This window comes from Malaya genurostris, chromosome 3 (assembly GCF_030247185.1).
Source record: "Malaya genurostris strain Urasoe2022 chromosome 3, Malgen_1.1, whole genome shotgun sequence".
In the NCBI taxonomy this organism is placed as follows: Eukaryota; Metazoa; Arthropoda; class Insecta; order Diptera; family Culicidae; genus Malaya; species Malaya genurostris.
Genome location: NC_080572.1, coordinates 8,882,226 through 8,900,459, shown reverse-complemented (window position 1 = coordinate 8,900,459; position 18,234 = coordinate 8,882,226). Strand labels below are relative to the sequence as shown.

Genomic DNA, 18,234 nt, shown 5'->3' with positions numbered 1-18,234 from the left:
AAAATTTAGAAGCAATGAAGAGGTAATCGCTGAAACTGAGGCCTATTTTGAGGCAAAGGACAAATCGTACTACAAAAATGGTATCGAAAAGTTGGAAGATCGCTATAATCGCTGTATCGCCTCTGATGGCAATTATGTTGAATAATAAAAACGAATTTTGGCAAAAAATGTGTGTTTCTATTAAACGATACGAACTTTTCAGCCGAACTGTTAGAAAGATAAAAGAGAATTTGAAGAATACATTTCAATATTTAGGAAGTAGATGAAAATGAGAAAACGGTGCCAGATACGATTTTACAGCTCTTATTGATGGCGAAAAACATAAGGACTTTCTCCAAGGAACCTCTAGTAATTGATCCAATGTATGTTAACTTAGCTTCATTTATTATTCTTTGAGTGGATTAAGCGAATAGAAGAAAATGTTTAAGAAAAACGCTAGTTTATTTATAAGTTCCATTTATTCCGTTTAGAGTTGAATATGGTTCATTTGGAGATAATTTATTGAACTTTTGTTGTTGGGTGCTTTTCTGAGACGATTCATAACGAAAGAAAAGAATTATAAAATTTAGGTTCAGTTAAAACAAAAACATCATATTAACAAGATATCCAGCTCTTACATTTCCCGAACAAATTATTGGCAACATCCTTTTTTGCGAATATGGCGCCTTCAAGCGTGCCCGCATCTAATCTCGTGCATAGATGTAGGGGAAAGTAATGTCAAATTCGTGCGCGCCAAAATAGCAGCACTGCGCACCCATGCAATTGACATGATATGTTGAATGTGATATCGTGCGATGGCGTTGCTGAACTGAAGATTGATTTCGCGTCAAGCTGACAGGGTCTGGTTAAAAGTAGTTAAATAAATGTATAATAAACCACTATAAAACTGAACTTCAGTTGCCGTAGCTTAAGTTCATACTTTTGAAAACAGACACTCTCGCAGACGGCATATCTGATTATGGTATTGATATGAATTGCGATAATAACCTATTCATACCGAGATTCTAAGTTTATTGCTCGTCTGCACAGTGATTTCGTTTTCCACCAGACTGCAACAGCTATCCAGTAAGAGTAAAATGATTTCCAGACGGGTCCGGACAGGTTGAGAACTATTTCTATTGCTGAGTGATTACTTTATTGCATCGTGACCGCTCTTTAAGAAAGTTCAAAAAATTTGTTTTTATATATTATACAAATTGAAATAATGATTAATGTATTGTGATGTAAATGCGAACCATACTTTTCCTAATTTTCTTTTTCTAATAAATGAATGATGAAAGCAAAAATCGTACAGCTTAGTTTGGATTGATAAATCATCTTCAGACATGAACATGATGCATTTGTAGATGGTTTAGCCATTCATGAAGTTCGATTTTTTTACGATACCATACATACGTTTTCCCCCACGTTAAATATACTTTGAGAGATCGCACTGAAAGTATGAGAAAATGTTCTCCGTGTCTGCATTTATGTCCATGATGGCCAATGTCAGACACAGGCAACAATCAAAACTCGTCATCATGGACAACTCACAACCCCAAATGTACTGAACCACAACCCGGTTGTGATCATATGATCGTATAAGCTTTCACGCTAAGTTGGAGAGCGTTTGGCATTGGAGTAATTTTCTTTTGGTTCTCGTTTCATTTTCTGCTATATTTAACTATATCTAACTGGCTACAGGTTGGCAGATGGAAAAACCGGTTCACACGCGATGTAAATGTGGTTACCTATACTGGTTCATCCATTCCATGCATTTTAAATTCGAAGCAAAACGAGGCATCATCATAGGCGGTTCATCGAAGACGCAGTTCTCCTCAATTTGAATCAAGTGAAAATCAAAATCTAAATTGGAGGTCTCATTTCTTGGATGAGAACAATCACACTTTGTTTTTTTACGCGTTTCATTTATCTACACACCTTAATTTTATTGGTGAATCTCGGCAAAAAAATGCCAAGATTTGCACAAAGAGATCGGTAATCATCTCGGCAAAATAATAATTACTGAGAATCTCGGCAATACCAAATTTGTTTACTGTCAATTATTGCCGAACTTCTCAGCAGCAATTTTGCTGTTAGCTCGGCAAAAGCGATTATGATCGAATAATGAATTGGCGAGTCATCAGTAATCGAACGTAGAAAGGATGTTTCTTTATTAGTGTATGAAATAAATATCACAAAAGCTAAGGTTGGGGAAAAGGGGTGTTTTATTAATTTCCATTTTAATGCAGTATACAAACAAGCAAAGCAAACCTCAAAAGAAATCATCACGGTTAAAGACAATTATTTCCAATGCTCCTCAACGCATCTACCTGAAAATAAGAAGACTTTTGTAAGTATATATGAAAAGTAGAATTTTTTTCACTTATCTTTTCAAGAGATATAAGAATCTCTTACCTTCATCCAATATATATTATTTTCCCGCTCCACCAGCAATGGCTACGTGATGTTTGGCACATTCGACAAGAGACATTAAATGACAAGTGTTTCACCGAGTTTCAGTAAAAACTATCTCACTGTTCGAAGACGGATATGCTGATTTCGGTATATGTGTTGTTTACTGACAAATAATATTATGCCAATCTTCGGTAACAGTACGCGCTTTACTGAGATATCAGCATATTACTTTAAAAAATTTCGGAAAAGAGCATGTGGATTACTGAACAATCAGCAAAATGTCGTGTTGCCGATCTACTTTAGCATTTCAAAATGCCGAGCTTAAGAATCGATTTTAAGTTTGTATATTTTATGCAATATAAGAAGTTTTGAGTGTTTGGACTGATTCCCTTCGTTCTAGATCTAACTTCGTATCATAAAACCATCATAACTTGGCAAAGCAATATTAAGTGACAATTTACTATCTTAAGAAAACAGCCATTGTTGCTAAACGTAGAAGCAGTTTTTTCGCTATCGTTGAGAGGAAATTCTAACGAGAAATATCAGTTTACTAGGCACATTTTTCTAAACAAACTGATGTTTTTTTGCTTGAAGATTCATCTAGCAATAGTGGAGAAAACTGCTTTCGCATTTTTCAACAATGGCAATGTTCCTAAGATTGTGAGTAGAACCTTAAATCAATTATTCAATCAAAATCGTACTTCACAATGAGATTCTCAACCTCAACTCTTAAAAAAGTCCCAATACTTTGTCAAACTACATCGCTTAGGTTGGGTCATAGCAGACCCTGTCGCGGACACGCACGGATTTGACATATCTCTCTCCTACTTCTATGTACGAGATTCGATGCGGATTCTCCTGAGGGCGCCATATTCACAAAAAAGGATGTTGCCAATGATTTGTTCGGGAATTGTGAGAGTATGATAACTAGTTAATATGATGTCTCTGGTCACAGCCACAGTAACTGAAGTTGAAGGGGTCTTACATTACTCGAACTCAGCTCTCAATAGCATTAACCGATTTTTTCGGTTGGCTATTTGGAAGAGAGTATACGTAAAACTGAACAATCTCCAATGCGGTGTCCAATGTTACAACTGTTACGATAATATTGTTGGTGCGACCTGACAGCTTAATGGGTGTTGAATTAAATAAAAAATACGTCATTAGCTGGTATAAACAATTTACACACTGAAGAAGTAGAAGTGCGGTGGAGCGAAAATCTGGCAAACCCTTCCCTTTGTTTGTATTATTTTCTATCATTTTAATAACAAGGATTTATCGAATTTTTATTTCGTAAAAGGTTCTACTAAGATGCTCAGTCAAGGAAATTTATTCAGGTTCTACGCCTGGAATTGTAGATTTCCTCTTAAGAAGGGTTAAAAATGCAATTATTGAATTTATAAAAACTTATAATTTCAATTTTCACAATTTTTCATATGTATTACCAACTGTAGTCATTTCCTTTTGTGGAATTTTGCCTTTCTGTTTCAACAGACTTCACAGCCGATTTATATAGCGTACAGGATTATTGCTACGATCCTACTGACAACTAAGAATACTTCCAGGTCGGGACTCGAACATACGACCACTGGCTTGTAAGACCAGCGCCAACCCGGGCTATGGTTCAAATAGAAATGTGATGATGTGAAATTATGAGAAGTGTAGTTAGTTGTTTTTCTGAAACTAGTTTAGTAATTCAAATCATAATTTTAGGTGATGTCAATGAACGTGATGACGAAATGAACGAAGAACGTCATACATAAAACTAAAAATAAAACATTGAACACAAGTAGGCTATACAGTTTGAAAGAAAAATGTTAAATTCCATCGAATCACCTGTAACAAAAGGCATCCAAAAGCGAAATAACCGGAAGTAGTTGCTCATCTTGCATGTACCACAATTTTGCATAAGTACTTGAATATGAAAAACTCTTAAGGCGTAAATTTGTATGACTGTTTCCTAGTGTGTTTATGCCGGTGATGTGATTTAAATGCTAATATACATATCAGTAACGGAATCATAGAAGATGCATTATAGGTAGAATGTATTATTGAAATCGATGCAGTTCTATTCCGTTTCTCTTATTAAAACATGTGAAGTTTTTGTGCTTTTTCAATAGCAAATCCAAATATGCAGCCGCAAGTTTCACAAAAAAAGACTTAAAAATTAATCACCTCGAACAATGAATTCGAAATTATCCATTGCTACTAGATGCTACATTACTTTGCGTCCTATTTCGTTCAACTGTCCATGGCTAACCTAGCTAACCTCGTTACTAATAAATCTGAAAGATGGATGAAACTGAAAAAAGTCGGATTGAGCTCTCTATATCGACGTATAACTTTACAGGGCTTATTATCGCTACCACCTTCCGGTTAAATTGTTTCTGTATTCTAGCATCGAACCGCATGCCAAGTATTATGGGCAAGTGTCATGCCCCGGCATGTCGGTATTAATGGCTGCCAAGCGGAATGAGCCGGTGTCACGAGTTACAATATGTTTATTTTCGATGGCACGCATGATTAATTTTTATAACTGCAGCTGTGCGCGCGCGAACCGTCAAGTGATCTACTTGATCAGTATAGAACACTTGTGTCTAAAGATGAGTGAATTTAATAGATTGACGGAACGTGTTTGGAGCGATTTGGTTTTGTCGCCGCGAAATGGTATACAAGCAATACAAACCATATTCAGTTAGACTTTATTTGCCTGTGTAGTATAACAGAGCAGTAAAAATTCGGAATTTCGAATGGACTGAACTTCGCTCTTTGTTTATAGCTTTCCATGGTATAGTTTGAAACAACCCTATTCTGGTTGTAGAAAGGGTAATCAATTTACCTAATCAAGAAGACGTATTTAAGGAAAAATACAATCGCTTCTCGTGTGATGGGCTTCACTAAGGCATCAATGGAATTGAAACTGGCCAATGAAGAGAAAAATCAAACGGAGTCAGATAGATTTTTTTATATTGTATTTTATATCCAAGCAGAAATAAGACTGATGATATTTGGCACACATCTTCAGTGTGACAAACAATTTATTTTGCATGGATGGAGAGACTATTGAATAATGAGACTGATTTCATGAAAACCGTATATTTGAAAAAAAAATTCACAACTCTACCATACCCTTCGAAGTAGTCCCTTTGGGAAACTATGCAACGATTCCAACGCGTTTTCCATGCTTCGTAATATTTCTGGAACGCTTCGACTGGGATGTCGGCGAGTACTCTCGTCACGGCCGCCTGGATGTTTGCACGGAAAGACCGAAGTCAGCATTTTAGCGAAAAATTGGTTGATTTTCTGATTTTAGCTAGTTTTTTGAAAAAACTAAAAAAATCTTACTTTTGCAAACTTACATTTTTTAATTCTCATTTCCTAAATAATAATAACATATTAGTTGAAATGGCTATTTTTTAGTTGAATCTACCAATTAAACGTGCTGTCATTTCTTAACTAAGGCACACTGCATTTCCATACAACTAATTTTTTAGTTGAATTAGAAAAACAGAATGTTTTCAACCAACATGAATGGTTGAATTGACTTCTGCAATCTGCTGCTATATAGCGCACTGTCATCGAAAAAATGTTAACACTGTTATGACTACTAGCCATTACATGGCACACTGGCCGTCGATATCGACTTCCCGTGTTGTATTTACGGAAAAAGACATAAACGAACATAAACTTCTTTTTCATACAATTTTTCTTCTAAATCACTGTTTTCTTCATTCGATTAAGTGAAATCGACTCTCTGCGAAAACTTTGAGCACTCGAAAAGCTCAAACCGAATACAAAGTACACTAAGGTCTCTTTTTACACGGGGGTTACGTACCGTGTTGAATAAAAAAATGTGTAAAATAAAACTGTGTTAATTGCGGAAACCGTGCAAAAAAAAACCCGCGTGGAAAATTTGACGTAATAATTCCAAAAACCGTAGATTTGAGTATTTGTTTGTTTTGTTTTTGATAAAATGTAACTGTTTTTGCCTTTCTCATATAGAAAGGTTATGCAATCACTTGAAAAACCGACTAGTGAAAATTGGCCCGGAGGGCCAAGTGTCATATACCATTCGACTCAGTTCATCGAGCTGAGCAATGTGTGTGTGTGTGTGTGTGTGTGTGTGTGTGTGTGTGTGTGTGTGTGTGTGTGTGTGTGTGTGTGTGTGTGTGTGTGTGTGTGTGTGTGTGTGTGTGTGTGTGTGTGTGTATGTGTCAAATAATCTCACTAGGTTTTCTCGGAGATGGCCGATTTTGACAAACTAGGATTCAAATGAAAGGTCTCGTGGTCCCATACGGAATTCCTGAATTTCATCCGGATCCGACTTCCGGTTCCGGAATTATAGGGTAAAGTGTGTTCAATATTGTACACCGTCATTTAAACCGGCGAAGCAAAAAACGTGAAAATTTTTCTAAACTGGTCTCAAAACTACACAAATCGATAGTCATTATCAGTAGGCAACTAAACAAACCGATTCCGGCTATCCTGGTTCCCGGTATCCGGTTCCGGAAGTACCGGAAATAGTGGTCATATATACCAAAATGGATCTCACTCACTTTTCTCAGCGATGGTTCGAACGATTTCCACAAACTTAAATTCAAATGAAAGGTCTCCCGGTCCCATACGGAATTCCTGAATTTCATCCGGATCCGACTTCCGGTTCCGGAATTATAGGGTAAAGTGTGTTCAATATTGTACACCGTCATTTAAACCGGCGAAGCAAAAAACGTGAAAATTTTTCTAAACTGGTCTCAAAACTACACAAATCGATAGTCATTATCAGTAGGCAACTAAACAAACCGATTCCGGCTATCCTGGTTCCCGGTATCCGGTTCCGGAAGTACCGGAAATAGTGGTCATATATACCAGAATGAATCTCCCTCACTTTTCTCAGCGATGGTTTGACCGATTTCCACAAACTTAAATTCAAATGAAAGGTCTTGTGGTCCCATACGGAATTCCTGAATTTGATCCAGACCCGACTTCCGGTTCCGGAATTATAGGGTAAAATGTGTTCAATATTGTACACCGTCATTTAAACCGGCGAAGCAAAAAACGTGAAAATTTTTCTAAACTGGTCTCAAAACTACACAAATCGATAGTCATTATCAGTAGGCAACTAAACAAACCGATTCCGGCTATCCTGGTTCCCGATATCCGGTTCCGGAAGTACCGGAAATAGTGGTCATATATACCAAAATGGATCTCACTCACTTTTCTCAGCGATGGTTTGACCAATTTCCACAAACTTAAACTCAAATGAAAGGTCTCCCGGTCCCATACGAAATTCCTGAATTTCATCCGGGTCCAACTTTCGGTTCCGGAATTATAGGGTAAAGTATGTTCAATATTGTACACCGTCATTTAAACCGGCGAAGCAAAAAACGTGAAAATTTTTCTAAACTGGTCTCAAAACTACACAAATCGATAGTCATTATCAGTAGGCAACTAAACAAACCGATTCCGGCTATCCTGGTTCCCGGTATCCGGTATACCAAAATGGATCTCACTCACTTTTCTCAGCGATGGTTTGACCGATTTCCACAAACTTAAACTCAAATGAAAGGTCTCGCGGTCTCATACGGAATTCCTGAATTTCATCCGGATCCGACTTCCGGTTCCGGAATTATAGGGTAAAGTGTGTTCAATATTGTGCACCGTCACTTAAACCGGTGAAGCAAAAAACGTGAAAATTCTTCTAAACTGGTCTCAAAACTACACAAATCGATAGTCATTATCAGTAGGCAACTAAACAAACCGATTCCGGCTATCCTGGTTCCCGGTATCCGGTTCCGGAAGTACCGGAAATAGTGGTCATATATACCAAAATGGATCTTACTCACTTTTCTCAGCGATGGTTTGACTGATTTCAACAAACTTAGATTCAAATGAAAGGTCTCCCGGTCCCATACGGAATTCCTGAATTTCATCCGGATCCGACTTCCGGTTCCGGAGTTATAGGGTGCGTACTAGAAGAGTTTGTGTGTCATGTTAGTTGGTGGCCGTACGAACCGACTTCGATTATACCGGTTCTCGGGTTCCGGTGCCGGAAGTGCATATAATAGTGAACCCATTTCGTTCCCTTCAGGATGGCTTACGCAATCAAAGCACTGTTTTATTCTGTATGTTATGCATAAACAATCACTTGGTTTTTTTCAAAAATCGAAGAGAAAATTTTTGAATAGAATACCACAATATTATATGTACATGAGAAAGGCATCATTACACCACTAGGTGGATTAAAAAAGGTTTTTCATAATACAAACGGAAATCTAAAAATCAGCCTGAGGTTACGAGAAGGTCTAGCCATACTTGATAAAACACATTGGATAACAAATTAAAATTAGAACACTCAAGAAACACGTTGTACGATAAGTAAATTAATATAAATGGCTCATGCCTTCTGTTTAATGAATTCGGTTTTCAAAAGAACGATAATACGTACAATTTAGAACGTTCGACTAAAGAAGTGCTAATAATACCACCCATAAACACTTTCACTACAAATAAAATTTGAATAAGTTCTTTTCAATTCCGAAGCTGCGATGTGTAGTAAACATTAACGATCTTAATAGTCATTTTTTAAATTGAACCGAGTGGGAAGACATGGGTATTGGATGAAGATCCATGCACGAAGCGACCGAATTAAAGGGGAAAAAAAGGTATTACTATGTGTCATGCTGATGCAACTCATTTCATCGGCGTAAATCATAATACTACTAGAGTTATATCATTCAAATGGGTATAAAATATTGTACTGCTTGACATGATGAAGAGTTGAAGAGATTAGTAAACCCGACTATTTCTTCAACGCTACGAAATTCTCGATGATATCAATGACGATGCTGACATCTTACACCACAACTGAGCGGAATAGACGTTGTCGTGTAATTTACAACAGGGATTGAAGATCTAAACACTGTTTAATCATTTTATGGAACAACAGTCAATGATCTCGTGAATTGTTGAGTGAATGATTTTAGTTAACTTTCAAACTTTAAAATAGCTCTCACAATCGTTTTTTTACAGACAACCTGTTCCCATTTAGATAATTTTTTCTCAAAAAACAAATGATAGTGCTTTTTAAACTCTCATCAGAAACCGTGTTAATTTCGAAAACCGTGTAAATAAAAACCGTGTTAATTCCGGAATCCGTGTAAAAAAGCCGTGTATAAAAAAACCGTGCGAAAAAATACCGTGTAAAAAGAGACCTTACCTCCGTACGGCGCAGCACGAACGAAACATACCACGAAATAACAAGAAGCCACAGAGAAGAGTAACCACCTACTACGAGTATTCTACACAAACTGTGAAAGATGTTATTTTCTTGATCCAAAACTATATTTTTTAACAAATATAAGCTTACCTTTCTTATTTGTTTCGATATAGCCTTCAGCTGAAAAAACTACAACCAGTTGCAATATAGGTTGGAACATACAACGAACTTTGTTTGACATATACAATTAGAGAGCAACATTCGAAACTCACTTCACTGGTCCACGTAAAAACATTTTTATATATAGGTTTAGAAATTCAAATATGGATATATCGTGATACATGCGAGAAACATCAAAACAATTTGCAAGCAGTTTCACCAAGACTATCCTTTTTAGCTTTTTAATGGATTGTTATGCTTTGACAATTCTTTTAGAATACCGTCAATTTGTTTCGTTTCTTTTGGGACGTCAGAAAAGACCTTACACCTCGGTGTAAACAAAGTGACTTGTAAATAGCAAGTACTTTACGTCTTCTTAGCGGATTATGTTGATCCGTGACGTGGCGTTAGCAGATCAACATAATCTGCTAATTGCACTGATGAGCCGAAGGCGAAACGTAAAAAATTGAATTCTCATGAGTTTTCGGCTAGTAAACTTGTTAGTAAAACAAATTTCATTTTCGTTTTCATTGTGCTGTCTTTCTGCAGTCATGGTGACAGGTAGTTAGAGTGAAATTTTCTTATTTTAATTACAAAATAAGTTGCTAATGCGAATTTCGTGTTGGATTGAAATTTTGCTGGTTTGTGTCCAAGATACTCGCCAACTAAACACATTCTCTAAAAATAAAAGATTTTTTTCAGCAAAGTAAATTCTGAATTTCAACTCATTTAATAGTTATTTTGGAAATTTTGTTGTTAAAACCAACTAATATAAAAACAGTAATACGAATTAGGCGTAGAGCTATTTTCGGTCGTTCCGTGTGTAATCGACTCAAAATGGGTTCCTTTGACAACCGACCACCACTAGAGTAAAGGAATAAAGGGGACCAGATAGCGACATATATGGTCTCCCGCATCGTGCTTCGTCTTCTAAGCTTTAACGCCCCTCCTTAAACTCTTTATGTCATCAATACACACCTTCGCATGACCAAGAACACTATCATCATGAACTTTTACAATTTTAGTGTATGTTTTCGAAGCTATTTCGTCCAATCTGGCACAACATTTTGTCGCGACGCCTTGCTCTTGAGAAACAACCCTTAATTTTCGTAACGAGCAACACCAACACACATCGTTGAGTGGATGTGTGTTGGTGGTGCTCGTTACGAAAACACAGCATGCGAACTAAACATGCTAGAGCGAATGTACTTTTGCATGGATATTCACTTAAATCTTTGCAACTAGTGAATCGATTTGGCATTCTAAAAAAAGGCGGGTGGGCAATATCAGAGACATAACTGGATGTCGTGAATACGAAAACAACTGACATGTTCCTTAATTTGAAACGATGCACCTAAACTAAAGTACAGATTAGTTACATTCAACATTCTGAAACACAAATATTATGAAATAACCAGTTTAGTTTCTTATAATAAAATAATGGTGGCTCTGAAAAGAACCTTTTATGAAAACGTTTGTGATGGAGAGTGATGAGTCGAATTCGAATTCCGATGGATGCCGCTGACTTCCGTTATCTAATTCCAGGCTGAACTGTTGTACGTGGGTGGGATACTGCTATGGTTGGTGTAGGTGTAGCGTTTACTACCGATTGTAATCTTCCAATGAAGAAAACATTAATTCGCTGGGTTGATCAATGATACAATAGCCATAATTAATTGAACGAAACTGTCAATATGCTATAGGGATTCGTTTCTAGCATTCAGAAGGGTCAAATTGCGTAATTCTCTACGACATTAAACCCTGGGACATTTTTCGCAAAAACAAAGAAGGCTTCACTTGATCTCGATTACTGTGAATTTCACACAGCGAAAAGTGCACAAATCTAACCAAGCAGTTCTAGATTTTCACTAAACTGAGGATATTTACCTTTGATTTGCGAACAACAAATCCTAATAGTTCTTTAGAAAACTTTTGAGCCATTAGAACGGCTGATTTTGTGTGATGCTCTCCACCATTGTTTTTTAACCAATGCAAATGACTGGCAGCTGTGACGTAATCGCTCTTGTCGGAAGCGAAACTAGCTTTGCAAACGACACAAAATACATTTGCTCGCAGTGGCGATATAATCCAAACTGATCTAATTTTTGTTAAGAGCTTTCTTTGATTTCGTTTGTAGCTTTTTCACTAATGGGCGGTCCTAACGGCTATAAAAATAGCATATAGAATTTTAATTTCGATTATTTCATTTCGGATTTGCATTTCATCGAAAGAAACTATCCGGATTCTCTAACGGATTCATTCCTGCCTTCCAGAAGGACCAAATTGCGCAACTCACTACGATATTAAGAACTGTTCGGAACATTTTTCTCGAACGATTTATTGTACAGCAGCAGATATTTTGTTCTCTTCCTCAGAACGCGTTCTGATTGGCTGGTGTTGACATGGGTCAAATGAAACAGGTTTTTCAATAGTGTACTATTAAAATACTTCAATGCTGTTGCTATACACGTTTAAGTTGAAAAATTTCGATTCTATTGGTATTTAGATTATATAAATTCTTTCACAGATCACTGAGCTATGAGCTTTAAAAATACGAGAAAGGCAAACGCGCCTTATGAATTATCCTTTTTTGATACTCGTTTATACCAAACATTTCAGAAAAGTTTAATTTTGAATTATTTGAGATTATGTCACACATCTGAAAATTTTATCATAAAATTGTGGTTATATTTCCGATGGCATGTAGCACAAATTATGTTGATTCGTTAGATACAACAAGAGATATTCACGATCAAAAACTTATCACTCTCTCAGAGGGTAAATTTTGAAAAGGCTCCCTATAGTAAAGTAAGTCGTATTCACGACAAAATCTACATACTGAAAAAAGTTTCATCGATTTCGGAATCGAATGTTAAAAATTGAATTTTATTTGAATCCAAACTTCGGTTTCTGGAGCGGGAAAATAAACCTTTTCATCCTTTTCCCACACAACCTTGTCCCATCCTATAAGACACTCTTAAAACAGTCGAATACTTTTTCAACATTTAAAATATTAACCGAAACAATCTAATTGAAAGAAAGGCAAAAACGTTCTCTGAAATGGTATAATTCATTAAAAATGTGAGTTCTTTAAATTTCAATAGTCTCTGAATATAGATTGCAAACTTAATGCTTTTTATCTGCAATATTATATTCTATTACTTAAAAGACAACTTTTTAAATCAGGAACTTAAAACTGTTTTCCATTGCTCTATCGATTCGCTAGAATCTCTTCCTCAACACAATTTTTGTAATTTTTGTAATGTATTCCGTGCATACTGCTTGTGTGATGAACGAAAAAGGAAGATGCCGATCGTGAGGCGGCTAGGATTGAAATATCTACTACAGCCCAGAGTGGCGGAAATGCTAAACGCGTGTGTACAGAATGCATAAGATCGTGAACCTGCCTCTGGGTGTATTTTCCATCTTTCCTGTAAATTTTCATTCAGTTGACATCTCAATTTCTTGTTCCGCTTAGTCATTGCCAAAACTGATATTGAACAGGTGTGTAAAGTTTTATTGAAACCGGAGTATCTGGAATCTGATGATCTGCTACACATTTCTGTAATTTCTCAACTACTTCCGGAAACAATACAACCAAAGTTGGCTCGTTTGGTCATCAACTAACGAGATCTACAAAAAAACAGTTTTTAATACAGTTTAGCCGTTTTTTGTGCATCTTCGTTCTACATTCTAAACAACATTCATTACCCCGTAGAAAATCCTCCCTATTATTCCATCGACTTAGTTGGGTTTCGTCGGTACAATCGGCAGACGAATCCATCGAATAATTGACCATTTGTTCCACTGACACTTATGGAAGTTTAACATTGGTGTTGACCGATGCGACAGCCGGTTTAGTAAACAGACTTAATCTTGTTCAAATCAGTCAAGATGGTGCGACTTAATAGGTGTACTAGTCGGGAGTCTAAAAATACTGTTTTCGAATGTGTTTCTCAACTTAATCGAAAAAATGAATCGGTCGATTTTCAAGAGCCCAATTTCGTCGGCCTGTAGTTGTTTAACCTAGTGCTTAATTCATTTGATTGTCGTGTGTCTTCACTAAGCTGTTTGCATGGAAAATTCAACTACACGGATAGAAATCCATTGCCGGTACCATGATCGAGAAATCATGAAAATCATGACACATTACTTCCCATGGGACCATGCCTATCAAGTAACAATTTTTGTTACGCTAACTTATTTACGACTAGTTTGCAATCAGAAATTTGAGTTTCCAAGTAAACTAGTTGAAACTTAGTCACCATCGACATTATAAACATTGAATGAATCCAGATTACTTTTTTTCAGCTATAAAAAGGCAGTAGAGTACTTGAAATCACATTTGATACAAGGTACAAATTTCACAACGATTTTAAAACTGTCGAACGGAATTCAATTTTAACTGACTTTTTTTGTGTTTTCATTATCATTACGTTGGGAAAAACTACCGATGGCTATCTGAATCAATGCAGAAATTGTATGTTATAATCTTATAATATCTAAATTATTGCTACATCAATTTACAGTAACGATTTACATACACGCTTACGTATTTATAATGGTTTCGCCACGGAAAATGAACCTTCTTTCAACTAGTAGCTAAAAGCATATCTGTGATTGAAGATATGTTAGAATCATCTTGTATCGATAACTTACAAATGATAGTTAAGTCAATGTTTATGTTATAAAGAAACACTTCCGTCACCTTATTTTAACCAGTATAACATGAAAAACAAGTTCGTGCTCTTATTGCAACATAGTTGGGCTAAGTGGTATCAGAACTAGTTACGGGTTGCTACTATTGGAGTCATATAAACTTAATTTCATCTAGTAGAAGCATAGATGTTATTTAAGATATGTTTGGATTAAATAACGATAGCTTATAAATTAGTCAAATCAGAACTAGTTGCGACTTGCTACTTGGGCTGTTACTGATGATGTTGTGAGCAAATCCCATAAAAATTTTCAATTTCCAAATTTAAATCATTTTGATAATAATATCATTAATAATAGGCATGATCTCATGAGAGGACAAGTGTCATGATTTTCATAATTTCTTAATCACGCACCGGTAATGGATTTTTTTTCCGTGTAAGTTGAGAATTGTCTTGACAATTTAGATAAAAAAAAACATTACAATCGCATAGTTGTTCCAAATTATAGTAAATAAAATCAGAAAAACAACTAACAACTAACACCTACACACGGAGATTAAATTCCGTTGTACGGTAATTGTTTTGACGAAAACTTACAGTAACTTTTTCTACAAATTTCTTATTGTTTTGCGGTCTTCGAAGGTTTTCCTCCTCGATAAATTTTCGACGAAAATCACACATGCACTGATTTTTAGAGTTTATACGTTGATCTCCAGCCGATTTTTTTGTAAATTTCTCCATACTAAATCCCATATAAACATTAAACCTCGGGCGCGAAAATATAATTTCTCAGATCAAGCTAAAATGTTGCATGGTGCTTATGGGACAAAAAAAGGAACACGATAAGATTGGTGCAGCGAGAAAATAAACCTTTTCATCTTTTTCTCATACAACCTTGCCCCACCCTAATACACATCTACGTAGCAATCTTTTAGTAAGTTTAAATGTTTCTGAATGTTTTTTCTACTAGTTTCACAAAGAAAAATACTATCGAAATCTTATCTAAAAGTGTAGTTCGCACATTGCACCTATCACTTTTGTCGCTGTGGTCGGATGAGAGAACACTCTAGTCATATTACGAAAATGTAGATTTTCTACGGGTCAGCCAGGTATTAGCAAACGAGTCAGGGTGTTATCATATCCGAATAAAGTCACCTTTCACTGTAAATAAATAACACAAGTTGTGATACCAGTTCTCTAATAGCTTGTTTTCTCTCGTTCTCTTTTTCTCTTGTCACATTCCAGATAACTGCAGCGCTCTCATAACCGAGTTGTATACGCCTTACAGGCATAGCGCCAGTACCCAGTCCGGAATCCAGTAGTACCGACTAGTAGCAGCTGCTGATAAGACGCTAGAGTGTGTGTCCGCGCACATCGGCTAGGTGCAACAGCAACCAGAGAGAAGAATAAAAGGAAAAGTATGTCTACCAAGAACAGTTCAACCACAAATGGTGGCACAAGCAAGTACGAGGCCCGTTTGTGTCACGTCGTTAAACGGCCCGATTTCGATGGCTATGGGTTCAATTTGCATGCGGAGAAGGGTCGACCCGGGCAGTACATCGGCAAGGTAGATGATGGATCTCCGGCGGAAGCTGCGGGTTTACGCCAGGGTGATCGTATCATAGAAGTCAACGGGACGAACATCACAAATGAAACTCACAAGAAGGTTGTGGAATTGATCAAAAGTATCCCAAATGAAACTAAATTGCTTGTGATCGACCCGCGGGCGGATGCGAACGAATTGAAAGCCGCCGCCGCCGCTGCCAAGAGCAAGAACAGTGGTGTTGATGTAAATGATAACAGCAAACAGACGATGTCAACCAATCGGAAGGACAGTTTGAACGAAAAATCCAGTCCGCAGTCTAATCGGAACAAACATGACGTCAATGGAAGCAACGGTAATGAAGATGCTAACAACAAAAGAAACAGCAGCGCAAACAACAACCACGACACGGGTGCTAATAAAATGATGTTGACAAATGGAGACACGAAGAAACAGCAACCGGTGGAACAGATCATCGAAGACACCAAGTCCTTGTCCATGTCAGCGAAGGTAGAATCCAACGGCAAGCCAATGGCAAATGCAAATGGAACTAATGGCACCTCGGACACCGTCACCAAGGATGGCCCTAAGCTGAACCTCAATATGACTGCGGCTGAGCTACGTGCTCAACTTGCTGCTCGAAAGAAGTACGACCCAAAGAACGACGTGTGTGATTTGCGCAAAAAGTACGAAATAATTCAGAAAATGTGATAAATTACTTGTTTTGGTATGATTGGCGCGAGTGCGGGCGTGATAGAGACTCAAAGGATACACCAGACACGTTTCACCTTGTTCGGTTAGTTACTTAACGATAGTAGCACTTGCATCCTCAATGAAGGATACGTAAAAAAGTACTTCAAGGACCACCCTACTGTGCGTGTGCTGCGGTGGGGCAGCACTGCTTTACTGTACAGAAAAAAAATGCACTTAATAACATTCCTTCTCTCGCCAATGCAACAGTAGGACATATTACGATGATTGTAGGAATACTAACTTTTTTTTTAACTAGTTCACGGTTGATAATGCCTGAATTACACAATTTTCCACGATAAATACCCAATACCAATGCGCTGTTTCCTTTAAATGGGTCGCGTCATTGGAATTTAATCTGTATAAACCGAGTAGAAATCGAAGTCCGTTATCAGCGTTTGTGTTGATAACTGATAAAGATCACGAACTGTAATGAGACAATGGAATAAATTGTTCCACAGAGAGCGAAAGCGGAAAGATAAAACACACTCACAATGTACCCAAAATAAAGTAATTAGCAGTTGGTAGACCGTCCACCAACTTTTCAAACAGTTCCAGATATTTCGTATTTGGCAAATAACAGAATGTGTTTTCGTACCGAAACTAATACATGCTTATCGCTGACAAACAACTTATTCGATACAGTTCTACCTTACGAAAGTAGAAATTTATTATGTTCTTCGATACAATCCCGAAGATGGGTTTCATTAGAAGGAGTGTTGATAGTGATGGTAAAAACAAACAAAAAGATGGATGAATTACAAAAGGATGCTAAATGAACGGTGACAAAAGAGTGAGGTATTGAAATGATACAAGAAGATGAATAATGTGCCAAAATTTTAAAAAATTACCATATCCGATAACTAAGTTCTTCTTGCGAACAATTGGAGTGAAATTATTCTGGGTTGCATAAAAAACACTGATACGTATTACACATGATTAATAAAATATATTTATAGTCTAGACATATTCGGGGCCTTTTTATTATAATAATTCTGTGATAATCACGTGCTCCGTTACTCCGGTAGGGATACAATGGACAGTGCTAGTACATTTTTCATACTATCAACTAAAATCGGCGAATCAATTAAAGGCAATAGCAGGGTAAGTTTGTGAAATGGGCTCTTAAATAAAATTCACTGCTATATTGACGGTGCTAGGGTGATGATAATACACATGGTACCGATCAGTGGCGTACCTAGGATGATTTGCGCTCGGGGCCCCCCATCCTAGGGCAACGGTTTCCAACGTAACGCGACATATGGACGATAAATTCTTTTTTTTGTCTTTCTCATATAGAAAGGTTATGCAATCACTGTGAAAACCGCCTCTTGAACCGAGGCCCGGAGGGCCGAGTGTCATATACCGTTCGTCGAGTACGCAAAATGTCTGTGTGTGTATGTGTGAGTGTGTGTGTATGTGCGTATGTGTGTATGTAACGTTTTTTTGCACTGACTTTTCTCGGAGATGGCTGAACCGATTTTCACAAACTTAGATTCAAATGAAAGGTA

The 18,234-nt window shown here is 37.0% G+C and overlaps 1 protein-coding gene across 3 annotated transcripts in view; it reads left to right on the top strand.

Annotated features, from left to right (window-relative positions):
• The window catches only part of LOC131435551 (Na(+)/H(+) exchange regulatory cofactor NHE-RF1), a 39,492-nt gene extending 21,800 nt beyond the window's left edge, over positions 1-17,692 (top strand). For all 3 annotated transcript variants that reach the window (XM_058603564.1, XM_058603561.1, XM_058603562.1), the window contains exon 2: positions 15,676-17,692. In XM_058603564.1, coding sequence (XP_058459547.1) covers positions 15,851-16,684 — 834 coding nt within the window. In that variant the 5' untranslated portion in view covers positions 15,676-15,850 and the 3' untranslated portion in view covers positions 16,685-17,692. The remainder of the gene's footprint in view (positions 1-15,675) is intronic.
• Positions 17,693-18,234: the final 542 nt, after the last annotated feature.